The sequence below is a fragment of the Carassius carassius genome, chromosome 10 (assembly GCF_963082965.1).
Source record: "Carassius carassius chromosome 10, fCarCar2.1, whole genome shotgun sequence".
Classification (NCBI taxonomy): Eukaryota; Metazoa; Chordata; class Actinopteri; order Cypriniformes; family Cyprinidae; genus Carassius; species Carassius carassius.
The window spans coordinates 7,906,602-7,933,773 of NC_081764.1; the positions used below are offsets into that span (position 1 = coordinate 7,906,602).

General features: G+C 37.5%; 2 protein-coding genes across 4 annotated transcripts; one reads left to right on the forward strand and one right to left on the reverse strand.

Moving 5' to 3' along the window:
* LOC132151654 (uncharacterized) lies at positions 1-20,662 on the reverse strand. Of its 3 annotated transcripts, none has more exons than XM_059559923.1 (11): positions 20,557-20,662; positions 14,967-15,156; positions 14,656-14,747; positions 13,688-13,920; positions 13,322-13,558; positions 13,164-13,241; positions 12,862-13,078; positions 11,835-12,043; positions 11,082-11,154; positions 7,446-7,563; positions 1-482 (listed from the first exon to the last, which is right to left on the reverse strand). In XM_059559923.1, the coding sequence occupies exons 2-11, from the start codon at positions 15,005-15,007 to the stop codon at positions 287-289; spliced, it is 1,494 nt and encodes a 497-aa protein (XP_059415906.1). In that variant the 5' UTR covers positions 15,008-15,156; positions 20,557-20,662; the 3' UTR covers positions 1-286. The 3 variants fall into 3 exon arrangements, with proteins under 3 accessions (XP_059415906.1, XP_059415905.1, XP_059415907.1); XM_059559922.1 differs by having other exon boundaries at positions 20,431-20,643; XM_059559924.1 differs by lacking the exon at positions 7,446-7,563 and having other exon boundaries at positions 282-482; positions 20,431-20,643.
* A 1,456-nt stretch (positions 20,663-22,118) lies between these two features.
* Positions 22,119-26,694, forward strand: LOC132151656 (2-epi-5-epi-valiolone synthase-like). Its single transcript, XM_059559937.1, has 5 exons — positions 22,119-22,426; positions 23,286-23,919; positions 24,495-24,731; positions 24,993-25,245; positions 26,287-26,694. Exons 1-5 carry the CDS (start codon positions 22,176-22,178, stop codon positions 26,370-26,372), a joined length of 1,461 nt encoding a protein of 486 aa, XP_059415920.1. The 5' UTR covers positions 22,119-22,175; the 3' UTR covers positions 26,373-26,694.
* Positions 26,695-27,172: the final 478 nt, after the last annotated feature.

Below are 27,172 nucleotides of genomic sequence, written 5' to 3' on the forward strand. Positions count from 1 at the left end.
CTTGCCTGCAGTGGACTTTATTACAGTTGTGGAAGGCAGTGTTTATCGTAATAGTGTTCAAATATAAAAACCTCATACAAAATGCACTAGTTAAATAACACACAAGTAGAGTTGCTTACAAATGAGACACTACACACTAAACAGGTTGTGGATCCACTGATAACTTAAAATGTACAGTACACACCTTCACCAAATGTACTGCATCGTTAAAATCAAGGAAGTGACTCAGTATCCTTTAGGAACACTGGGTGAGAGTATATTACCAAATCCAAGAGGCAAACTTTCTCTACCACAGACTCTGACCACCCTCTATGACTACGTTATGCCCTGTCATGTAGTCAGAGGCGTCAGATGCCAAGTATACCACTGCAGCTTGGAGGTCTGTCACTTGAGCCAGTCGTCCGGCTGGGATATCTGACAGCCAGCGCTGAACTAGAGGCTCCAGACTCTCTGAATGGATGAGAGGGGTGTCAACAATACCACTGTAGAGAAAGAGAGAGACAGACAGACAGATAAGACAGAATGTTGTTTCAAGGCCACTTGTTTCAGTTATAGCAGTCACAGTGACATAAAATGAAGTTGGCTATCCTTTAAGGACTTTAGTACTGAGCAGAACAGCTCTGATGGTGTATACACTGGTTCAATGTCCTTTGATGGATGGATAGTATGGTTGGCACACTCCAAACTGAACGTCAGAAGTCTCAAAGTCCACATGGAATCAAAACTGACCATATTTGTTACAAAAGTAACAATATATAAAATGAAAGTTTCCAATGAAGTTCCACTCATGGTTAAAACAATGCTGTATTGGTTCGGTACACATGCGCACGTCTCATACATTCATACAGTGTGTGTGTGTATATATATATATATATATATATAATTTTATGTTCTAATTTAGACCGTAATATAACTTTGCGAGGGTGAGCTTCTTTCATTCCCACTCCCTGACTGCGGGTGTCGCTGAGGGACAGTGTTTTCTCTACTTCCTGTTGGCCTTCTGTTGCTAATCGTAGCTCCGTGTTGCTGTTTTTATTTATTTTTTATTTTTTTTTCTCTAGAATCTTTATCTTACTATCACTCTCTGTTTTTTAAAGTGATAAAATATAACTTAATTCACACCATATTTCTGATATTATCGATCAATCACTTTTATTTTATATCCGTGAGTGCAGTTCACCTGCAAAGCATTAACACTCGTTAGCTTCATTAGCGTTTTCATTCGAACCTATCGCTGTTTTCTTTTCTCCTCTCCTCTCTCTTGCTCCAGTTTTTCACAAGTTCATCAAACAACTGCAGTACGAATATTTCATCAAGCACGGTGAGTAATGGCTTCTCCTGCTATTGTTATTTGCACCTCTTGCCACATGTACAGTTTATCTATCTCTGTCGCAGATGAGGGATTCACATGTGATAAATGCAGGGAAATAGTTAGGCTGACAGAGAAGATTTCAGAATTAGAGACAGGCATCCAAACTTTAATTGAGGACAGTAAGAATGTTAGGGCTCTAGATATGGCTTTGGATGCGTCTAGCTCAGGGATTCCTGTACATTGTCCGGTTCCGGCAACAGAGCCCCTGCAGCAGGGCAACTGGGTGACAGTGAGGCAGCGTAGTCGTGGTTAAACAGGTTCTCCCCACTCAGTGATGCACCCACTGAGAAACCTGATGAAAGTGCTCTAGTTATTGGTGATTCTATTGTACGGAACGTGAATATAGAGACACCAGCCACCATAGTCAAATGTTTACCGGGAGCCAGAGCGCCTGACATCTTGGCAAATTTAAAAGTGCTGGCTAATGCTAAACATAAATACAGTAAGATTGTTATTCATGCCGGCGCTAATGATGTTCGACTTCGCCAGTCGGAGATCACTAAAAATAACATTAAAGAGGTGTGTGAACTTGCAAGCACGATGTCAGACACTGTAATATGCTCTGGTCCCCCCCCTGCTTACCGTGGTGACGAGATGCATAGCAGATTGTCATCACTCAATGGCTGGATGTCTAAGTGGTGCCCACAGAATAACATAGGTTTCATAGACAATTGGACGAGCTTTTGGGGCAGACCTGACCTGTTGAAAAGAGATGGTCTTCATCCGTCCTGGGTCAGTGCCACTCTTCTCTCTAGAAATATGGCAAATAGTCTTAGTGTTTATACTTGACTAACTGGGGCCTAGGTCAGGAAGCAGACAGACTGGCTAAACCGACCGTCTGCTAGCTGCCTCACGTCACAGAGGTCAGTTAATTCTCAGCACATAGAGACTCTTTCACCTAGATATCACACTATAGAGACTGTGTCTGTTCCCCGAACTAGAAAATACAAAAAACGTCCAAACCAAGTTAAGATTAACAATTTAATTGAGGTTCAACAAATAAAAAACAGATGCAATATGGATAAACAAAAGATGGGCAAGATTGGCTTATTGAATATCAGATCCCTTTCTACGAAAACACTTTTTGTAAATAATATGATCACTGATCATAAAATAGATGTGCTCTGTTTAACAGAAACCTGGCTAAAACCTGATGATTACATTATTTTAAATGAGTCCACCCCCCAAGATTACTGTTATAAACATGAGCCGCGTCTAAAAGGCAAAGGGGGAGGTGTTTCTTCAATTTATAACAACGTTTTCAGGATTTCTCAGAGGGCAGGCTTCAAGTATAACTCGTTTAAAGTAATTGTGCTTCATATAACATTCTCCAGAGAAACAAATGTTAATGATAAATCCCCTGTTATGTTTGTACTGGCTACTGTATCCAGGGCACCATACAGACTTTATTAAAGAGTTAGTTCTGGCTGCAGATAAAGTTTTAATAGTTGGTGATTTTAATGTCCATGTTGATAATGAAAAAGATGCATTGGGATCAGCATTTATAGACATTCTGAACTCTATTGGGGTTAGACAACAAGTTTCAGGACCTACTCATTGTCGAAATCATACTCTAGATTTAATACTGTCACATGGAATTGATGTTGATGGTGTTGAAATTATTCAGCCAAGTGATGATATCTCAGATCATTATTTAGTTTTGTGCAAACTTCATATAGCCAAAATTGTAAATTCTACTTCTTGTTACAAGTATGGAAGAACCATCACTTCTACCACAAAAGACTGCTTTTTAAGTTATCTTCCTGATGTATCCAAATTCCTTAGCATATCCAAAACCTCAGAACAACTTGATGATGTAACAAAAACTATGGACTCTCTCTTTTCTAGCACTTTAAATACAGTTGCTCCTTTACGCTTAAGGAAGGTTAAGGAAAACAGTTTGACACCATGGTATAATGCGCATACTCGCACCCTAAAGAGAGCAGCCCGAAAAATGGAGCGCAGCTGGAGGAAAACAAAACTAGAGGTATTTCGTATTGCTTGGCGGGAAAGTAACCTATCCTACAGAAAAGCATTAAAAACTGCTAGATCCGATTACTTTTCTTCTCTTTTAGAAGAAAACAAACATAACCCCAGGTATTTATTCAATGCAGTGGCTAAATTAACGAAAAATGAAGTCTCAACAAGTGTTGATATTTCCAAACACCACAGCAGTAATGATTTTATGAACTACTTTACTTCTAAAATCAATACTATTAGATATAAAATTGCAACCATTCAGCCGTCAGCTACAGTATCGCATCAGACAGTGCACTATAGACCCCCTGAGGAACAGTTCCACTCATTCTCTACTATAACGGAGGAAAAATTGTATAAACTTGTTAAATCATCTAAACCAACAACATGTATGTTAGACCCTATACCATCTAAGCTCCTAAAAGAGGTGCTTCCAGAAGTCATAGATCCTCTTCTGACTATTATAAATTCCTCATTGTCATTAGGATATGTCCCCAAAACCTTCAAACTGGCTGTTATTAAGCCTCTCATCAAAAAACCACAACTTGACCCCAAAGAACTAGTTAATTATAGACCAATCTCGAATCTCCCTTTTCTGTTCAAGATACTAGAAAAGGTGGTATCCTCACAATTATATTCCTTCTTAGAGAAAAATGGTATATGTGAGGATTTCCAGTCAGGATTTAGACCGTATCATAGTACTGAGACTGCTCTCCTTAGAGTTACAAATTATCTGCTCTTATCATCTGATCGTGGGTGTATCTCTCTATTAGTTTTATTGGATCTTAGTGCTGCGTTTGACACAATTGACCACAACATTCTTTTGCATAGACTTGAACACTTTGTTGGCATTAATGGGAGTGCATTAGCATGGTTTAAATCGTACTTATATGACCGCCATCAGTTCGTAGCAGTGAATGAAGATGTATCATAACGATCACAAGTGCAGTATGGAGTACCTCAAGGCTCAGTACTAGGGCCGCTACTCTTCACGCTTTATATGTTACCCTTGGGAGATCTCATCAGGGAACATGGTGTTAGTTTTCACTGTTATGCTGATGATACTCAGCTCTATATTTCTTCGAGGGCCGGTGAAACACACCAATTTGAAAAACTAATGGAATGCATAGTCGATATAAAAAACTGGATGACGAGTAATTTCTTACTGCTAAATTCTGAAAAAACAGTGGTGTTAATTATAGGATCTAAAAACTCTGCTTGTAATAACATAGAACACTGTCTAAGACTTGATGGTTGCTCTGTCAATTCTTCGTCATCAGTTAGGAACCTAGGTGTGCTATTTGATCGCAATCTTTCCTTAGAAAGCCACGTTTCTAGCATTTGTAAAACTGCATTTTTCCATCTCAAAAATATATCTAAATTACGGCCTATGCTCTCAATGTCAAATGTAGAAATGTTAATCAATGCATTTATGACCTCAAGGTTAGATTATTGTAATGCTTTATTGGGTGGTTGTTCTGCACACTTAGTAAACAAACTACAGCTAGTCCAAAATGCAGCAGCAAGAGTTCTTACTAGAACCAGGAAGTATGACCATATTAGCCCGGTCCTGTCAACACTGCACTGGCTCCCTATCAAACATCGTATAGATTTTAAAATATTGCTCATTACTTATAAAGCCCTGAATGGTTTAGCACCTCAGTATTTGAATGAGCTCCTTTTACATTATAATCCTCTACGTCCGCTACGTTCTCAAAACTCAGGCAATTTGATAATAATAACCTACCTAACATTGGAATAACCTCTGGAATAACCTACCTAACTTTGTTCGGGAGGCAGACACACTCTTGCAGTTTAAATCTAGATTAAAGACCCATTTTTTAACCTGGCTTACACATAACATACTAATATGCTTTTAATATCCAAATCCGTTAAAGGATTTTTAGGCTGGATTAATTAGCTAAGCCGGAACTGGGAACACTTCCCATAACACCCTATGTACTTGCTACATCATTAGAAGAATGGCATCTACGCTAATATTTGTCTGTTTCTCTCTTATTCCGAGGTCACCGTAGCCACCAGATCCAGTCTGTATCCAGATCAGAGGGTCACTGCAGTCACCCGGATCCAGTACGTATCCAGACCAGATGGTGGATCAGCACCTAGAAAGGACCTCTTCTGCCCTGAAAGACAGCGGAGACCAGGACAACTAGAGCCCCAGATACAGATCCCCTGTAAATACCTTGTCTCAGAGGAGCACCAGGACAAGACCACAGGAAACAGATGATTCTTCTGCACAATCTGACTTTGCTGCAGCCTGGAATTGAACTACTGGTTTCGTCTGGTCAGAGGAGAACTGGCCCCCCAACTGAGCCTGGTTTCTCCCAAGGTTTTTTTCTCCATTCTGTCACCGATGGAGTTTCGGTTCCTTGCCGCTGTCGCCTCTGGCTTGCTTAGTTGGGGTCACTTCATCTACAGCGATATCGTTGACTTGATTGCAAATAAATGCACAGACACTATTTAACTGAACAGAGATGACATCACTGAATTCAATGATGAACTGCCTTTAACTATCATTTTGCATTATTGACACACTGTTTTCCTAATGAATGTTGTTCAGTTGCTTTGACGCAATGTATTTTGTTTAAAGCGCTATATAAATAAAGGTGACTTGACTTGACTTGACTTTACCATTCGCTTCATGGTCACCATCATGGCAGAGTCTCAAATATATGTCCCAATAATAAGACGACAATTACATTCAGGTCTGGCTCCATTTGGTACAGAATGCACACAGTCCAATCAATTTCTATAGGCCAATATCAATTCTTGCTCTCTTTTTCAAATCAATTGGGTTGCCATTGCAATCACTGTTTCATGATGACTGTAATGAGTATATTTCTTATATTACTGGCAGCACTAAAATAGCTGCGTGTGATAAACTGGATCATCAACTGTCCACATCAACTTTGCAAATGTTCTTCACACCGGGGCAGCCGCATGGGAAATACAGTCTGTCTGTTCAGACACTCACTGACAGCCGAAATCCCCAACAGCCTTCCGTGCCATTTAAGCCGGACGAATAGATTCCATTCTTCTTGATACCAAATCCAACACAGCAGCTAAATTAGAGTCAATGAAGTAGCATGTGACACCTTTAGTTAACATATTTAAATCTCAATTATATTTCTCTTCAGCTCTGCTTTATCTGGGAATCCGTCCTGGCAATCAAAGGCTTACTGTGTTCCCTCAGCCAATTTTTTAGATAATGCAGCTTATCACTGTCGCAGCTAAAGTTGCCAATGAAATCAGGTGGCAGTCAACCTCACACATGCTAATTGTGGTCCCCCCCTCACCCGTATGCATATTTATCAACGGTCACTTAACAGAAATCAGGGGCCCATTGAGAGACCTTGTGTTTGAGGGGTGGGGGTTTGATGGAGAGAAAAGAATTGCTTCCTTGCAAATTAAAATGAGAAAACAAGCTGGTGCTATATAGAAATGAATAAAGAGCACATGTGCGCGTGTTGCGGATTTGCTGTCGGAAGCACGGGGGCTTGGGGATCCTCGGCTTCAAACGACACGCTCACGCTTCCTTTTGCTCTTTTCTTCCTTTCCTCAGAAGAACTGCGCTGACAAATAGATACAAACAAGGCTGCCATTGTTTTGCTGACACTTCTGCTGAAGAGGCTAATTTGAATCCCTAATTGAATGTAACAATTAAAGAAACTGTTTGCTCTACTCATCCCTCTAGACGTCTTCCAATTAAACTGGATTGCATTGTTTCACACTGTAATTTAGTAACTGAGTCTCAATTGTGTGGCCTATTGTGGAAAATTATGCATTTTGACCCTGTCAAAACAAATTAAGTTCCCACTTAAATATCAAAACAGTCCTCCCTGCTTAATTGGTGCAATGCACATATGAAGAAAGAAAGTCTTTAGTTTTTTTGCACAAAAAGTTAGCATTGATTCATGTGTTACATTTAAGAACATAATATGGGGAGAACCAGAACATGTGCCTCTGCTAAAGAGAGCACCAAGTGGGAAATAACCATGTTACCAGGAATAAAAATGTATTCCAGTTAAATTTTGACTAATCCCACACAGCACAGTCTATGGTCTGTCACACTTACGGGGAGATGCAATTGACTCGAATGCCTCGATCGATCCACTCTGTGCCCAAGGTTTGTGTGAGCTTAACTACCCCAGCTTTGGATGTGTTATAGGACAGTTGCTTCTGCGGATGTGGCACTGTTGAGAAGGAAACAGGACATTTAAAACTTATTAAGAACATTATTTTTTAAGAAGTCCTTTTAAGAGTGAAATCCCATTACATTATTTGACAAAATAGTCAAATTTCCAATACTGGACAACTGTGATGGTGCACTTTTTCAGTGGCCTCATTAAATTTATTAATGAGTTCTGGTTTATGTTTTCATTAAAAATCGATTTTTAAAATCCAAACTTTGCTGTTGCAAAATGTGGTGGGATATGTCGAAGGGACTATCCTTTAATCTCAGAAAAAAAAGATACAAAATCTGTCAATGGGGCAGAACCTTTTTAAAAGACACACCTTTGTTCATAAACAGTCCTTGTTAGTACCTTTAAGGTACATATTAGTACCTAAAAGGTACTGCCCCAGTGACAGATTTTGTACCTTTTTTTCTGAGTTTTTATTAAATACGCTCTATATAGGTTCTATATTGGCATCTATGGTTCCATGAAACTTAAAAGTTTCACCTCCAGTTGGCTTTACAGGTAAATTAGATTTTTATTCTAAATTCATTCATTATATTGGACAAAACATATACACCTCTGTGTACAAGTTGAGCCAACAATATTTTTGAGCATTTTCCCTGAAGAATCTGCTCTGCATCTGCTATGAGCGTAGCATGTTAGAACCAGCTTTGAAGAAATTGCTCTGTGTTAGATCAATACATTAAAATGAATCAAACCAACTTTTCAACTTTTAAACACACATTATACTCTATAATGACCTAAACATGTGATTAATACAAGGCCCAATTACGTCATTCCCCTCGTAACTCAGCGAGAGGGTCTTGAACTCCAATGTGACATGAAAACACTTTCATTAGCTTTTGGGACCCCGCAGATGAAGCCATGTAAAATTAATTACTTGGGATGTTCGGCATGCATCATCTTCAAGAACAAAGGCAAAACTCCATATGTTTGTCTTGACCATCACAGATGCTCAACGCTGCATGCGATGCAGGGAAAAAGGGGCTTGCTTGATTAATCATCACGAGGGAGGCTCCAAGTTATATGCAACTTTAGTATTTAACCTCGTCACCTGGTGATCTCACTGCCAAATTGCCGTGGTTAGGAGCGAGATGATAAATACAGCACAGCTGTGCGAAGGCAGCGGCCAGTCCTGTGGAGATGGGTTTGCGCTCTCTAGCCCCTCATTTGTTTTAAAGGAGAAATGCTAACCGGACAATTGTCAGATTGCGCTAGGCCTGGTTTTCGAGGGAAGCTGCTGTTATTAAAAAAAGAGGCCGTTCTTTGCCTACAAATAAACCTCTGTTTTATCAAAAAATACAAAAAGGCCAGCATGTATTAATCTTAGCAGAAAATATGGCAAGAGAACAGGCCGCCTTTTTACTGTATGCCTCAGAGTGGCATTGAGTTTTAAAGAATATTGTAGTTTTAAAGAGCAGTCGGCTTGAGAGGATAAAAAGGAAAGTGAAACATATCTTAAATCACATTTAACATACATCGAGAGCAAGGAAACTAAGCGCCTCTCTGATCTGTAATTTTCAGAGATGTTACAGGTAAAAGTGATGTCATCAGAGTCTGTTTTTTTTTTTTTACCAAATATTTTTTTTTTTCTTCATCTAAGGCCTTTGAGTGTTTAAGAGGTAGTACACCCACCAAAAAGGCAATTCTGTCACCATTTAGTCACCATGTTGAACCAAACCCATATGACTTTATTTATACCATATGAATACAACGAGATGTTTTGCGGAATGGGGTCACTGGATTTTTGACTTTTTCAATGAATATGCAGCATTAACATTCTTCTAATCATTTCTATTTGTGCACCACCAAAAAAAGAAACTCATATGAGTTTGAAATGACACAAGAATGTATAATTGATGACAGTATTTTTATTTTTGAGTCAACTTGCCCTTTAACAGTCAGTCTGTTGCCACCTAGCTTCCATTTTAGGTTAAATGCCTCTTATCTATGGGCCGTAAAGCAGAAAACTACAAACTAGTTAACAAAAACAAATAATTAGAATTATACCAAAATTAATTTTAAATATGCCCATCCACGTCAAAGGGAATGCGGAAGAGAAAAGGAGAGGGGGAAACACAATGCTACTCACCAGATGGACAGAGGCAGTGTCATTGTGCATTTTAATTGGACTTTCAAGATGTATTCCCCAACTTGGCTACAACAGCCCCCATCTGATTACACATTATGACAATATTGTAACAGATGTCCAGGCCAATAAAGAAAATTCCTGAAGGACTGTATGTAATGCGAGTAATTGATCTCTTTTTCCCTTGCCCTCTACTCCCCCTTCCTTTTCTCATTCTCTCTCTCTCTCTCTTTACTTCCTATAGCAGCATGCTTCTGTGTTACAGATTGCACCCACAGTTGTGACTAGCATCCATCTGGTACACAAGTTTATTGGCTACTTGACTACACTGTTGATGGAGTGCTGCTATTGCACAGCAAGGGACCTGTTTGAGGAATTGTGCCACATTGTGTAGCAAATAGCGTTCCTTTACAGTGTGCTGCATAAAAACACGGTTTCTTTTTTTTTTTTTTACTGCAATTCAAGACGGAGCACCCAGGACCGGCGGCATACCAGGAAGTCCCTTTATACGAGACTGAGAAGTTGCAATTTACAGCCTTTCAACAGCGTTACAGTTTTCATGTTTATAATGATGCAAAAACAGGCTTCTGAGGGGCAAGACAATTGAAGGGCTCTAGTTGAACAAACAATAAAAAGGGTCAGAGAATTTTAGACGGTTGTACACACAAACACTTTATTAAATATATTACATACAATTTAGCAGCTTTCAGTAGTTTTAGTGAGTTAAAAGCTATGCGGAGCAGCCTGCGTACAAAACTAATGATGATCCTATGAAGAGTGTGTTTTTAATTTCTGTATTAATATTCATTTTGATATAAAGTCTGACATAATGTATAAAGTCAAAAATGTGAAATCATGATGATAAAAAAATCCTCCTTAAAAGAATGCAATTACTGAAGAAAACCTTATCAAGTAGTTTTGCGTAACTTTTATTATTATGTCTTAGGGTAGAAAGATACATTATTATTTTATTAAATTATATTTTAAGGTAATTTCTCTCTCTCTGTCTATATAAATAAATTATAAATTTATTATTATTTATTTAATGATTATATGCATAAATTTAATTAAATCTCAATTTTTTCAATGATCAAGAAAAACGTTATTACTATTAACTGAAACTTTACGTTGCAAATAATTATATTTTTCAAAGCCATATGAAACCAACACAACGTTTCTGAAAGTTTGGCACATGTGTAAACCTAGATTTCCATACAATTTTTTCTTTGTCTTTATCATGGATACTTGTGTATCTATATACCCTATAACACAAAACAGTCAAGTTTTCTTTCTCTTTCTCTATTTTACTTGTTTGATATTCTCTTTCCAAAACCCCACCCCTACGTTTGATGAGAGTATTAAATTCAGAGGGAAGAGACAGTGTAATATCTCAGCTTATGGCGGCATAAAAATCATCACTCACCTATTAAACTGGCCATGGAAGCTGTGTTGATTATCTTGCCGTATCCTTGCTTCAGCATGACACGACCGGCCGCCTGAGGCAGTAATTTGAGGGAGAGAAGAGACAAATGTGCTTTCAGAGGAACGTCACAGTATTGACACCTTCACTAATCAGACTTCCACGTCTACAGTCTACAGGGAGAGGAATAACAATCCCCGCATGAGCAGAGAGACAAAAAGTCTCAAAAACTCCCAGCGTTTATTTTAATGCGGTGAGGCATCTCCATCACCTCTCGGTTTTGTGTAAAACAGCTTACTCTGATTTATTTGGTGCCTTGCAGGATTTAATGTCTTCTAATGCTGTAGGTATGAAATCACTTTCCTTCACACCTCTCTTTTCCCTTATCAGAGCTTTTATTCCGTCTCCCGGGAAATGTCAGAAACTAATGGAAAAGTTGTTGCTAATATACAAAAGCAACTAGAATCTTCTAAAGTTTGGGCAAATACAAGTAACAGGAACCCATGTGACAAAATGTTAAAGCTGCTCTTTTACATGCAACAAAAAATGGTTCATTTTGCTTGGTATATTGTATGTTAGGTGGGGATTTGAACCAGGTCCCTTTTCAGGCTCTTGATGCTGACTGACTGTGGGTCTATGAAATGAGTTGTAAATGCCTGCCGCATTTTTAACAAGATTCTTTTCAGGAATGCCTAGACTAAATGGTTTATCTCAGCTGGAATTCATAACAAACTAAATATATAAATGAAGGGGTACCTGGCAACACATGAAAGTCCCTCTGAGGTTAATGCTAAAGGTTTGGTCCCATTCTTCAAGACTAGTGTCCTCACTAGCTGAGTTCTTGTTGATGCCAGCATTATTACAAGCGATGTGAATTGTTCCCCATTTAGAAACAATGTCATCAATCATCTTCTGAACGTCCTCTGGTTGGCTAATGTCCGCGGCCACAGCCATGCTTGAAATGCCTGGAACGACATGGAATCATAAGAAAAAAATTATTAGTCCAAGATGCACATGAACACATAAATATCACTTTATAAGATTAAGACATAAACATGGGGTTTGTCTTATTTTAAACACATCCTCAATCATATAAACTATATGACATTAATACAGTATACACACACACACACACACACACACACACAAAAGAACCAAAATGACTTAAGATATTGTCTTGTTTTCTGGAGAAAAAAAAATCTCAAAATGTTGTTAGTTTGCTTAAACCAAGATAAAAATATCTGCCAGTGGTGTATTAAATAATCTTAAAGTAAAATCAATATTAATTGTCTTGCCCCATTGGCGGATATTTACAACAAAATATCCTAAAAATGTTGATATTTGTAGTAGAAAATAAGTTTAAAAAAATTTTTTTGCAGTGCACACGGACAAAATTGCTGTATATTAAGACAAAAGATGTCAAAAATAAGTCTGAACAGCTGGGAAACAGTGTGATTCTGTTGTGTACTATGATACTAGGGCACCATCTGCTGGTTAAATCAAGTATAAGCATTATTCAAGCATTATAAATATAACAGTAAATATGTATATAATATAAATATAATAGCAAATAAAACTTTGTGAAACTAGTGCATCGTTTATAAAAATCCAATATGCCTATGCTTCTAGTAGGACCTCTGAAAATCAGTGTTATTTTAGCATTATTTTATTTAAATAATGCTAAAAGTTATTTAAGTTTAAGCTTTTCATGTAATATTTCTTTTTTTTTCAATTAGTAACCATTTTAGTTCCAGTTTTAACAGAACATGGAAGTACCACTCACCTTTCAAAGTCAGTTCATGGGCCACATTCTCTGCTTTTCCTTCGTCCATGTCTATGATGGTGACTTTGGCTCCAGCCTCTCCAAGAGCATGTGCGAAGGCCCTGCCGATGCCCTGACCAGCCCCAGTCACATAGGCCACTTTTCCATCCAAACGTAACCTGTCCAGCACTTGTTTCCCTTGAACTCCTCTGAACACCTCATCATAAGTCACTGTGCTCTATGAAGCATAGATCAGCATCAGTGATCTGATCAACGGCTGTACTGAAGTTTCCTTATAACAAAATATTCTAAGTATACTGTACCTTCAGCTGTGTGTTTGCCTGAGGTGTGTAGCGCAGTCTTCGTATTATAGTGAGGCCATCTCTCAGAGGAATAATGACCTATAAACAGAGATCAAACAACTGAAATTCAGAATTGTCTGGGTTGTCGGTTTTATAAAATGAATAAAAACCATTCACACCTGCTCTACTCGAGGATCATCTGTGACAAACTGATTAAAATCTCGCAAGGCTTTTCCACAATCATCTGCTGAGTCCTTGAGGTAAACTCTCCCTTTAAACAGTGTGTTGTCTACACATATAACACCATCTATCCGCAGCAGGTTATGGTCCAGGAGGAACTTGTAATAGTTGATGTAGTTATGTTTGTCTGCATCGATGAAAACCATGTCAAACTGCTCTCCCGTGGCAGCTAATTCCTGCAAAATAGTACACGTTTAAAGCATTTTCTTAACAGAATAATCAAATAATTGAAATTCCTTTCTGGACAGGACATATTTAACAGCTCAAATGCCTGTAGAGATGTAGGCTGGACTTTTTTTCCTCACCTTCAGGGTATCCATAGCAGGCCCAGTCTTCACAGATATCTTTTTACCATGAGGAGACTTGTCAAATATAGGTTGTGCGAATTCTTTCAGGTAAGGCTCGAGCTCACATGCAATAAGTTGGCCATTCTCTGGTAAGGCCTCGGCCATTGACAAAGCCCCATATCCTGTGAACATTCCTATCTCTAAGACCCTCTTTGCTTTGCTCATATGGACCAGCATCTTTAATACCTGACCTATTGAATGATAATAACCAGTATTAAAATACAGTTTGCACATATACGCTACTGTTTAAAAGTTTAGATTCAGTAAGATTGTTCAGTGTTTAATAAAGAAGTAAAATAATTACCGGTATTTTTCAGACTATAAGTCACACTTTTTTTCATAGTTTGGCTGTCCCTGCGACTTATAGTCAGGTGCGATTTATTTATCTAAATTAATTTGACATAAACCGAGAGATATGAACCAAGAGAATAGAAAACATTGCCGTCTACAGCCGCGAGAGGGCGCTCTATGCTGCTCAGTTCTCCTGTAGTCTACACTGAAGACATAGAGCGCCCTCTCGTGGCTGTAGACGGTAATGTTTTCTCTTGGTGCTTGGTTCTAAATAAATGCGACTTATAGTCCAGTGCGACTTATATATGTTTTTCCCTCATCATGACGTAGTTTTGGACTGATGCGACTTATACTCAGGTGCGACTTATAGTCCGAAAAATACAGTATTTTCCATTTTGATATATTTTACAACATAATTTATTCCTGTGAATGCAATGTGTGATCTTTCAGAAAAAAAATTACTTAACAGGCCACAAACTTTTGAACAGTAGTGTTTATTTTGGTTTTATGAACAACTGTGAGTAATTGTGTCTATCTATGAAGACATCAAACATAAAGTATACATTGTGGAATTTAAAATATGATTTAAATATTGCAATTAAACTAAAATTAATTTGTAATTTAAAGATTTATACCTTCTACCTGTCCAGTGATGCATGTAATAGGAAGCCTGAAAAAGGTTTTTCCATCCTCATGCACCTTATTCCAGTCATGAGAAATTGATTTCCTTCAGAAAATAAATAAACAATTACGATGTGTGTTCATACACCTCATAAAACATTACAATAACATATAATTGCATGTGACTGGCAGCCAAAATAATCTTGCACTGCACAAACACTTCCAGGACAAACACAGTGTAACCACAAACATAACCTAAACAATGGCGCATCATTCACAAAACTAATCATCTGCAACCCACACAAAGTTTCAGGTGAATAGTTACCTATACAACTCAGCCAACGGTTCACTTTCCTGGCTGCTCATTTGTTCAAGGTAACCATCCAATCCGCTAGCCAGGTCCAGGGCCTTCTGAAGATTATCACACAGCTCAGCGGGAACATTTGCATTATTCTCTGCGATCTCTTTAGCCTTCAGCAGGTACTCCGTGACAAACTCCACAGGAGTGTCTGAAACTAATATTAAAAAGATGGATTAGTACATTTATTAGTAGTATGTGAATGTATGGTTAGATGTGTTATGATGCATACAATTACAGATAACTTGTGAGGACACACACACACACACACATACATATATATATATGCTTTCATAGAGGTAAGCCTATGTAGTACAGCTACTAAAAGTATTACTGATGTCTACTACCTGGTAGAAAACTGATTACATAACACTCCACGCAGTGGCGTAGCAAGTCAGTCCCGGGCCCATATGCAAAAAAAAAAATTACGGGCCCCCTTAACAAAAAAAAATAAAAATAGTATTGCATTTTGACAGATTTTATAGTTTAAACTTATTCAAAGTGTGAATAAGAACAACTTCGAATGAGATGCCACGTGTGCAAAAAATATATAATAATTATAATTAAAAAAAAACTTTTTAAACACTTTTAAACTACTGATCTTGGCACAGCGGCCCAAAATGTAAAAACATAAAACTACTCAGTCATTTTGGCACAGCGGCCAAAAACATAAAAACACAAAACTACTCAATCATTTTAGTTGCATTCTCCGAGCCTTTCTTTCAGCAAATTCATCCACGATGAACGTGGTGTTTAATTCACGGCTTCGTGCATTCTCGATGGAAAGAATTGCCAGTCCCGATAGTCTGTTTTGCGACATGGTGCTCCGCAAATAATTTTTATTAGTTTCAGTTTTGTAAATGAGCGCTCCGCTGAAGCAACAGTAACAGGGATGGTAAGAAAGAGAAATAAAACGGTGCACATGTCACTGAAGCTAGATGTAATAGAATTGTTTTCAACAATCAAAAAATCGGCCAGATCTTGAACTGTTTTCATCCCAGAGATTTGTCTTTTAAAGGCGGCACGGAATGCGATCAATTGTTGAGGAAGGGCTGGAGACAAGTCTTGGTTGTATCTCTCCACTAACCTCTGTTCCCCCACGTATATCGCGTCCTTCTCCTCAGTTGCAAGTATACGAGGCTGGATCACTCTAAACAAATCGGCAACTGATCGCAAAGCTGAAAATCGCCGACTCAGCTGGGAAATTTTAATGTCTAGGCAAGCGTTAAAAACATTTACCTTGAAGTAACTTTCAGCATCAGCCAAACGTTCATCCTGACAGAATTCATCGAAATGGCGCTTTGCTCTTCTAATTCTTTCCTTTTCAAAAATTTGTTTCACTCCCCACTTTTCAGCCATGAATTGTGCGTTTGCTTTTGCCTCTTCGAAGTTTTCCGGAACCTTGTCAACTCCACGATGGCAGTGTCGAGTAATTCTGTATCTTTAAGTAGATCAGCATCCTTTGCCTGTAGCATTTTTGAAATGACATTGATCTGTTCCAAGACTTCACTTTGAAGAACTATAATAAAAACAAAGTCAAATCTTTCCATCAGCTTTATCAAAGCCATAGACTCGTTGCGCTCATCTGTATTTTACTGGTAAGCGAAATTTTGGCCAGGGCCTTCAACACGTCAACATATCTGTATCTGAGTGCAGACACGGCATCATTGCGAGATGCCCACCTAGTAGCGCACAGTTTTTTCAGTGTGACATCCGCACCCGGAGTTGGTTTTTCAGTAATTTCAACCAATACATTCCACCTCTTTATACTGTGCGCAAAAAACACGTATAATTTTTCCATGGTGTTGTAAAACTTTGTCAGCTCGGTTATTGACTTAACGGAATCATTGAAGACCAGATTTAAATTATGGGCAGCACAGTGTGCATAAGTGGCATTTGGTTGTCTCTCCTGTATCCTTGCCTGAACTTCCGTGTATATGCCACTAATGTTCGCAGCCCCATCAAATCCTTGGCCGCGGCATTTTGAAATATCAAGACCCTTTTCCTCAACCAAACATAAAATTTCATTGGCTATTGTGCCAGCGGACGAGTCAGGCATTTGCTGGAATCCCAGAAAAGACTCGTTGACTTACACAGCCATTGCAGCACCCTGATTTTCTCTCTCTACGGTTACATACCGAAAGATTTGACTCATCTGATCCACTTATACATCTGATACATCTTGAGTCGTATCCATGATCACAGAGAAAAACTTTCACTGATAATTTCTTTCTGGACAGACTCAGAGAGCACACCAATCAGTTCATTTTGGATTTCTGGGCTGAGATACTTAACGGAACCAGCAGGGCGACTGAGCAGCTCCTTCAAATATGGATCATACTTGGCCAGTAGGTCGATGATGGAGAGAAAATTACCTTTATTTACACTTTTAGTGTCTTCGAAGTGTCCACGAAATGCAAGGTTGTTTGATGCCAGAGTTAAAGTGACATTAACAGTGCGGTGTAGAACCTGCCTCCAAAAATTTACTTGTTGACGGATTTGCTGTTCTGACGCCTTGTCGATAGTTCCATGCAGACGCCACTGATCATAAACACTGCAAGCTGCTACATGGCACTCTGCGCCTTCATGCTTGAAAATTTTATTTGACAGGGTCTGCCATGTTCTTATTCCTTGTGTCCATGCCATGTTGTAGCTTTTGTGACTGCGGTCAGCAAATAACCAGCATGGTTCACAATATGCAGCGTCAAACTTAGGCGAGTAACACAGCCAGGATCTTGGTAGCTGAATACCAGCTTTTGTTCTGGAGGAGTAAAAACTCGTCGAAAAGCACCTGTCTCCTTGCAATGGATCTCGAGGAAATGGACCGGGGGGTTTGCATGAACCTTGCGACACAATAAATTGCTTAACTTGCCCATCTGTTAGTGTGTCTGGATAGTTTACTTTATCTGTTGGGTAATATCCAGCTTTTGGCTCGTCTGCGACTGCTTCTTCGCTCCCCGACTCTCTGCACCTCATCAAGCTGTCAGCTGCATTGTTGTTCTCATCCAAAGACGTGCAACTGCTATTAGCTGACAAAACTTCCCTCTCACCTTCGATGTCGTTGTTGTCCTTCGCACTAACGTTAGGTCGGCAAAAAAACTGTCTATTTTGGGTAGTTTTTGTGTAGTAACTAACTTCTCCACCTTCTCTTTTCTCTTTAAGGCCCCACTTTTCTGTTTATATTTGTCCATCCTTAATATTCACGCAGATAACCGCTATAGTAATCTCTCACACTGTGTTTTCTTCTTTTTTCTTTTTATTGGCGTGACGATGCGTCAAATAAATGATGGCGTACTAGTCTACGGCAGCCGCGGCGGAGTGCAAAAAAACCAGCATAACAGCATAAACGCAAACAAGAAATGATGGAGAAATTAGACATTACGGAGAAATAAGAAATTACTACACATGATATGCATAAAAAATATATGTATTGAGGCCACAAATAAAAAAATAATTTTTTTTTTATTAAAATCTGGGGCGGGCCCAGGGGCGGGCCCCCTATTGGCCCGGGCCCATTTGCACTTGCATACCCTGCATGCCCAGACGCTACACCACTGACTCCATGACTGTAGAATATAATATTCATACAGGCCACATAACCTCACATGACCTTGCGGTCTTTGTAAAATCCTAATGTATTGTAGTCATGTAACTGTGAGTCATGTTGCTTGCAACCATTCCAAGAATGAATGAATAAATGGGCGCAGGTGTTTTTTTTTTTTTTTTAGGCAGGTGACCATAAAAACATTTAATTTAATTTGTCATTTCTTCTCCCACCTCGCGAGCCCTTGCAGTTCCGTTATGAACCGCTAGGGGTCCACGAAACGACGTGGAAAAACATCTTTTTTTTTTAAGTGAAGTGAAGTGAAGTGAAGTGAAGTGACATTCAGCCAAGTATGGTGACCCATACTCAGAATTTGTGCTCTGCATTTAACCCATCCGAAATGCACACACACAGAGCAGTGAACACACACACACACACACACTGTGAGCACACACCCGGAGCAGTGGGCAGCCATTTATGCTGCGGCGCCCGGGGAGCAGTTGGGGGTTCGATGCCTTGCTCAAGGGCACCTAAGTCGTGGTATTGAGGGTGGAGAGAGAACTGTACATGCACTCCCCACAATTCCTGCCGGCTCGGGACTCGAACTCACAACCTTTCGATTGGGAGTCCGACTCTCTAACCATTAGGCCACGACTTCCCCTTTTTTTTTTGAAATTACAGAAAAAAACAGGCATCAAAACAAGAAACTCCAAAGATGATTCAAAAAAAAAAAAAGGAGACATTCACAAGACGCCAAATACAGATTCATAATATCTTACAAAAGACATAGCTTTTGAATTTTTTACAATTTTAAGAGTCTTCATTAACAGAGTGAGTTCGTTAGAGAAAACCTTGTATAAAGGAGGAGATTTTGACAATCTACATTTATGAATGAAAAAAATGTGCCATTCGGGATGATAAAATTAACAAAATTATTAATATTTTTTATCATCATTTTTAAAGTAGCAAATAATTTCTTTCACATTCAGTGTAATCCTTAGATTAGTTTTAGTGGAAAAACATCCACCAACCTCTGCTTCATTTAGAAACCGTAGGCTAATCGTAATATATTATTTAACAAACCAATACTGGTTTCTTCTTTTATTTATTATTAACTATAAACCTGTTTATTGAAAATGTATATATATTTTTGTTGCTGTTTTTATATATAATAGCAATAACGCTTAAATGAAGCCTATATACTGTAAATTTGATACAGACTATTACAGAAACTTATAGGCCTATCCTAATTTGAAAAATAAAATTGAAGTTAGCCTACCATGAATTCTGATACAGGATGTTTCTGTATAGGTCTCAGATTCCTCTGAGCACTATCATGAGGTTTAACCTACAAAACCTGTCCAAAAAATAATAGCTTTTAAAATCAAGTAATATAAAAATAAATATTTGTCTAGTCTATGAATATTTTTTTAGAACTACAGAAATTTCCTCAAATCGCTCCAACAGCTGAATAATTCCCTCCCTTTGACTATAAAACTGATTTTATAATAAATAAATTCTAATTTTCCATAAATAAACACATAACGACTCATCAAATAGTTTTGTAAGTACACGGTAAAAACATGGAGCATTTTTTCTGTATGTGCATATAAATGTTGTGCTGCACGTTAACCAAAGTCTTGAAATTAGGCTACGTTGCCAATTTGAAACCACTGACCGAGTTTAGTAACACGCTAACCCTGACTGGACTTCCACTCGTGGCGTTTAAGGTTATATTTGTCTGTATGTAAATTCTAAGTAAGAGTTGTAAGGCTATGTATTAAACATGCTTTAGAGCTGCTGCAACAAACAGAACTGACGTTATTAAAAAATGCGCGATTTGTAAAAGGTTCGGGAATACAAACTGACGCACGTAAACATCCCTACCTTTTGCTGCCTGCATAGCGAATCTTCGTAGCATGGATTGGGAGGGCTGTGTTGGCCGTGTTCACCTTTGCACAATCCCACCTTACAAGCATAAACGTTACAAAAATGCTCACGTCACAAACTTACACAAGGTAACGAATTCGCAGTCAGTGCATCGCCCCGTTTCTGTGTACAGCTTTCACACTTGTGTAACTGCGCTTCCGGATACTGTAGAGCTGATCGAGGGCTGCTGTGCTGCTGTCTGACCCGCATGAATTCCAGTCCACGACCCGCAAAGGCGCAAACACACCGGTCTGAGCACCAACCACTGCTCAAGCAACTCATTTCACGTGCACCATATGTTTCTTTTATGTTTCAATGTGTCGAAATGAATGCAAAATAGTTTTTTTTAATGTTTATTTAAAAACATTTACAGAGTCACTGTTGAATCCACTGAGGTTATAATGGAATAAAAGTTTTTTATTATTATTATTATTATTATTTTAGATTGTTCAGTAATACATCAGAAAACTAACCTACTTATTTTGTTTGTTGTGAGAATACAGTAAAATATAGTTATTGTGTTGTTGTTGTTGTTTTTTTTGACTGAATTGTTCAATAATATTTACTTGCTTTATTCAAGTCTTAAATGTTAATTAACATGACTAAAGAAACCTTACACTTTACACACACACACACACACACACACACACACACACATACATATCCAAACAAACAAGCAAACATGACAGTGATTCCAAAGTTCCAAAGTATTGGATATTAGATAGCTTGACATGGGGCATGCACAGAAAAAAAGTCAAATTATGTTGCTGTGCCTGACTTTTTTTTCTGCAGGTAAGATAATATATCATTCTATAACACATCTCTAGTCCTCAAAATCATTTCACTTGAACATTTCCTTGCAGTATAATTATAAATGATATCCGCTTAAAATAAACAAATGCTACTAATGTACAGTAATTCCAAAAATCATAATTGATCATTTGACATTTTTGAATAGCAAAGGTCAGTGTGGTCTGCATTAACTTCGCTTGTGTACATGTGGTTCTTATCAAACAGTCAAACCTGTTATACCACCTTCTCTTTTTACACCAATGACTGCAGTGGTCTTTTTCTTATTTCACTTATTTTGTTATTGTTTTAGTTGTATTAAATAATTTAGGTGTATTCAGTAATCATTAATTGTGTGTGTGTGTGTGTGTGTGTGTGTGTGTGTGTGTGTGTGTGTGTGTGTGTGTGCGTGTGTGTGTGTGTGTGTGCGTGCGTGCGCGAAACTGGGATTAAAAGGGGATGGGTAAACCTCATGATTGTTATCAATGAAACATTGCACACTCTTCGAGTCTATCAACAAATGAAAGTCATCGCCTTCTTTAAACACTGATACTGACATAGAGTTCTCGGAATGGAGCACATTCTGACATTCTGCATTTTCATGACAGTGCACTTTGGTGCTCCATTAAAAAAAAAAGAAAAAGAATTAAAGAAAAATGAGAAAGAAATGTAACTTCATAATCGTGAACAGATCACATTTGCAAATCAGCACCTTTCCATCTCTCATATAACGTCTAGTCATATTTCATAACCCACGCGCCTTCGAGGCGTTTTGCTCACGTGTGATCATCACATATAACTGTTCGTAAAGCGAACGTGAGTTGTGTAAGTTCAAAATCAGTGAGACATCACGGTTTTGGAGAGGGAGAACCTTTCATAAGTTTTGCGCGCAAGCTCCTCCCAGATTCCTGCTGATGCACCTCATGACATTATTTAATGACGCTACAAATATGGAGAGAGCTGAGGAACCTTTAACAGTTAATACATCTGAAGTTCGCCATCCAGCTGTTCCTTGCCACCCATCTTTGGAGAACTCGGCGATGGAGAACCTCAACAGACAGAAGGAAACCGTATTCAGCCTAGTGCAGGTGAAGGGGACGTGGAAACGCAAAGCAGGGCAAAATGTGAAGCAAGGATTAAAAGGACGAGTGTCAGCTGCTAAAATGTGCGTATAAGTCAATAAGTATTTATTAAACATTTAAACATTTATAGAAAACTGCACCCACCTATATGGATTAGCAAGTGTGCTTTTATCTGATCCTAAATTGCATTACGATTATATTATAATTTTTTATATTTAAAACGAATACATTTCCTTTTGATGGATTAACAATATAAAAAAAAATATTATTTTAATTTTAATTACTTTTGGTGTTTCATAGCTTTTGATGTACAGAAAAGCTATGATACTCATTATATTTAAAACGATTACATTTCCTTTTGATGGATTAACAATATTTGAAAAAAAAAACATTATTTTAATTTTAATTACTTTTGGTGTTTCATAGCTTTTGATGTACAGAATTTTATTCCATCTTATGTATAATTTTGTAAATGGACATAGTAACAGAGCTACCATTCCATATGTATTTCTCTTCCCTTCAAACTAAGTCTACAGTGAGACAGGAGGAGTCAAATATGAGCTCACTTTACATATCCAATGGAATTATCTGCTTATGCAAAGCAGGTTGTGTCAGTATTACAGCAAAGTGCTGTAGTAGTGCTGCTATATCCATGGATTCTTTTACATAAAAAAAAAAAAAAAATATATATATATATATATGAAATTATTATAAAACATTATTTTTACATTTCAAATTAAATAAACTTTTAATTAATTAAATTATAATATATATATATATATATATATATATATATATTAGAATTTAATTAATTTGAAAAGAGAAATATTGCAGTCAGGTAGCACCACTTATATTTTTTGTAATATTTAATCTTACTTTTCATATTTATATATATAATCACAAACAAGATACAAAATGAGTTATGAGCTTTATATGTTGCAGTTACGAAAGCAGCTCTTCTAGTGGCACCACCTGGACAGTGGTCACCCCTATCACCTTCACATATACAGTTACTCAGACCAAAAATCTTCTTGACCCCAGCAATGATACTCTGCTTTTGGGCCACATCAGAGACACTCAGCAGCTTGAGGCCATACGGTCCAGCACCAAGCCCTTAAAACGCTTCATAGTCATGGATGAGGTCGTATACAATCTCTATGGTTCTCAGGTTACAGACTACCTCGAAGCCAGACATGTACTGTACCGGATCCTGCCCCTGCCCACGACGGAGGAGAACAAGTCCATGGAAATAGCCCTGAAGATTCTGGAGGAAGTCCACCAGTTTGGTATCGACCGGCGTACGGAGCCCATCATCGCCATCGGAGGTGGAGTCTGCCTGGATATTGTGGGTCTCGCAGCATCTCTCTACAGACGGCGCACTCCATATATTCGTGTTCCCACTACCCTTTTGTCATACATTGATGCTAGCGTCGGAGCAAAGACGGGCGTGAATTTCGCAAATTGCAAGAACAAGCTAGGCACCTACATTGCACCTGTTGCTGCCTTCTTAGACAGGTCATTTATACAGACAATTCCTCGCAGACACATATCTAATGGTCTTGCAGAAATGTTAAAGGTACATTTTTCTCCCCTTTTTTTGGAATATTTATTATTATAAGTTTTATTCTTACACCACTCCGCATCATGTTTGCTGAATGTTATCCAATACTTGTTTCTTGTTCATTTTGGAGTGCCGATTCCAAAAATACTGCTTGTTTTTCTTCAGCACATCACACTTTCTCCCATATTAGGATATGCATTGTTTAGCATTTTTGCTTTTTACAACCATTTGTAAGGTGAAGAAGTCTTGTATTATCCCTATTGTATCTTGCTATTTAAAAACTTTTTTGTTTTGGAGTAATGGAATATAGTTTTTTTCCACTCCTTTGTAGATTTTTTTATTTAAATTAAGCATCTTTTTGTCAAACTTTTGACACTTGACTGCTTTTGTTATTCTGTATTATAGCTGATATTTATATATAGTTTGATGATATTTTTGAACTCATCATCATCAAATTATGTAGTATTAGGCTTTTTTTATAAATCAGTAGAATTTTTTTCAAATTTTCAAGATGCAGAGCTGTGTTTTTATTATCATTTGTCTTTTTTATTTTTAATGTTTAAATGTATTTATGTTTTTTATGGTTTTAGATGGCTCTCATGAAGCACAGAGGGCTGTTTGAACTTCTGGAAATGCAGGGGCAGTTCCTTTTAGACTCAAAGTTCCAGTCTGGCATGGTTCTAGAAGACGGCCACATTGACCCTGCTTCTGTTTCTACCCGTGTCGCTATAGAAACCATGTTAGAAGAATTGGCCCCAAACCTGTGGGAGGATGATCTTGACAGACTGGTTGACTTCGGTCACCTGATCAGCCCAGAACTAGAGATGGTATCTTCACTTCATCAGCCGCACATTCTACTGTTTTCAAAGGGTTGGGTGGGGTTAAAAAATATAGTATTTTTTTGCTGCAAGGCTTTCAATATTTGTTTCTTGGGTAAGAAACATTATTTTAGTCAGTCTGAAAACTGTCTAAAAAAATTTCTCAGAATTGAATTCCTGAAACTGTGGTTCAGGTTTTGGTTATACATGCATGCAAAATGGAACAATAACTTTTTTCAAATTTTTATTTTTATTATTATTATTTTTTAGAAAGTCCTACCAGCTTTACTCCACGGTGAGGCAGTGAATATTGATATGGCCTACATGGTGTATGTGGCATGTGAGATGGGGTTGCTCTCGGAGCAGGAGAAGTTCAGGATCGTCTGTTGCATGCTGGGGCTGGAGCTACCAGTGTGGCATCAAGACTTCACCTTTGCTTTGGTTCAGAAATCTCTACGTGACAGACTACAACACTCTGGAGGGCTTGTGAGAATGCCTTTACCAACAGGCCTTGGAAGAGCTGGTAATATGTTTGAATCTTAAGGATGTCATGCTTAAAGGCTTATCTATGACTGGAAAAAGAATGACAAATGTAAAACAGAAAATACAGCAAACCATAAATTATGCATGGCTAGGGTAAACTGGCTTATCAACTTTTAAAAAGGAGGAAAAGAAAGAAATGCCATGTTTTTTCAAATGTCATACCACCATTTTGGCATACCTTCAAAAGTCACAATGTTGCGTGCAACCATGGTCAGATTGATAGACATCCCTTCATCCTCAGAAAACGTAAACACTGAGACCTTGATACACTGAGAAAATATGACCTTACAGTAGAGGGTGAAGCAAGAGAAAAAATTATTTTAGCATAGTTTTACCATGTTATCTGCACAAATAAAGGTTGAGATTTTTTTGTAACACTTTATTTTAAGGAGTTCTTGTTACACGTTACATGTAATTATAATAGCAACTAATTATGCACAATTACACGCAAGTAAGCCTAAGCCAAACCCTAATCCTAACCCTAACCATATACTGTAGTAAGTAGATGTAGTTAATTGATATTACTTAGTACTTAAATGCATAATTACACTGTAAAAAGGACACCTTAAAATAAAGTGTTATAATTTTTTATTCATTATTATTAATAACTAATTATCAATAATTATTTAGTAAATTATATATACAGGTGCTGGTCATATAATTAGAATATAATAAAAAAGTTGATTTATTTAACTTATTCCATTCAAAAAGTGAAACTTGTATATTATATTCATTCATTAAACACAGACTGATATATTTCAAATGTTTATATATTTTAATTTTGATGATTATAACTGACAACTAAGGAAAATCCCAAATTCAGTATCTCATACATATATATACATATACACACACACACGTATATATATATATATATTATAAAGCAAGTACAAGCAAATCTTACAAGTATGAATTTCGTTTTTTTTTTTTAAGAAGTGTTTTTAAAGCACTAAAAAGGGATTTTAACATATTGTGTTTAGTGTTAGAAAAAGTGAATATTTGTTCCTCATTCCTCACTTAGAAATCTTCAACGACACTGATGAAGGCACTCTGTTCCGGGCTTATGAGAAGTGGTGCGATGAACTCAGCACAGGTTCACTTCGATGAGACCTCAGCCAATGTTTACAATGCTACAAGGGAGCCTCTTAGTTAAGCAATTTATATGCATGTATTATTCTATGACAGCTTCTGTTTCCTTTTTATTCTGTGTACATTATGGGCATTTAAATGTTTTACATTTAAAACAATTGCTTCTAATTACTATAATTGCCATTTTAAATGGCCGTGAATAGAAGAAGGCTGACTTGATACGTGAAGATCTTTCTTTAGTTGTGTTTAAGGGTTTCTTTCCCACCATTTCATATTTGATAAAAGAACATATCGGTTACTAATTAAATCATTTATTAAAAACGTATAAAAAATTAAATAAGTCTGTCTGATGTGTTTGATGTAATGCATGCAAGTTTATAATAAACAATTCTCTTATTAACAAAGTCTCCATTATGATGAGAATGATTTAGCCAATTATGTTTCAGAGTAACAATAACTTCAGTTTTGTGAACACCCTCACAAATACCACAGATATGTGCGGAAAACATGACACCATTTGTCTGGTATTCAATTCAATAAAGTTCTCTTGTTTTTAAGTCTTCATAAGTCTTAAAAACAAAAACAAGAATAATGGATATTAATACAAATATACAACTAGATTTGAATCAGATAATCAATATAATTTTTTTAAATTCCTGTCTTCTTCAATGATCCATATATTAAACTTTATTTTTGAGCCCATGTTGACCATATTGAAAATTGCAGTAGACATCTATGAACTGATAAAACACACTGTAGTAGAGACGAATATGTAAGAGATTTGTACTTTAGCTTTTCAGCAGCAAATTATTCATCAT

What these genes read in the sequence shown, in the direction of transcription:
- LOC132151656 (XM_059559937.1), top strand. Translation starts at nt 22,176, where the DNA reads ATGCACCTCATGACATTATTTAATGACGCTACAAATATGGAGAGAGCT. An exon ending in CGAGTGTCAGCTGCTAAAAT is followed by an intron (nt 22,427 to 23,285) that starts GTGCGTATAAGT and finishes TATATGTTGCAG; the next exon opens with TTACGAAAGCAGCTCTTCTA. An exon ending in AACAGGCCTTGGAAGAGCTG is followed by an intron (nt 25,246 to 26,286) that starts GTAATATGTTTG and finishes TTCCTCACTTAG; the next exon opens with AAATCTTCAACGACACTGAT.
- LOC132151654 (XM_059559922.1), bottom strand. Translation starts at nt 20,464, where the DNA reads ATGCTACGAAGATTCGCTATGCAGGCAGCAAAAG. An exon ending in CGCTATGCAGGCAGCAAAAG is followed by an intron (nt 15,157 to 20,430) that starts GTAGGGATGTTT and finishes TTTTAATATTAG; the next exon opens with TTTCAGACACTCCTGTGGAG. An exon ending in CATCACTGGACAGGTAGAAG is followed by an intron (nt 13,921 to 14,655) that starts GTATAAATCTTT and finishes ATCATTCAATAG; the next exon opens with GTCAGGTATTAAAGATGCTG.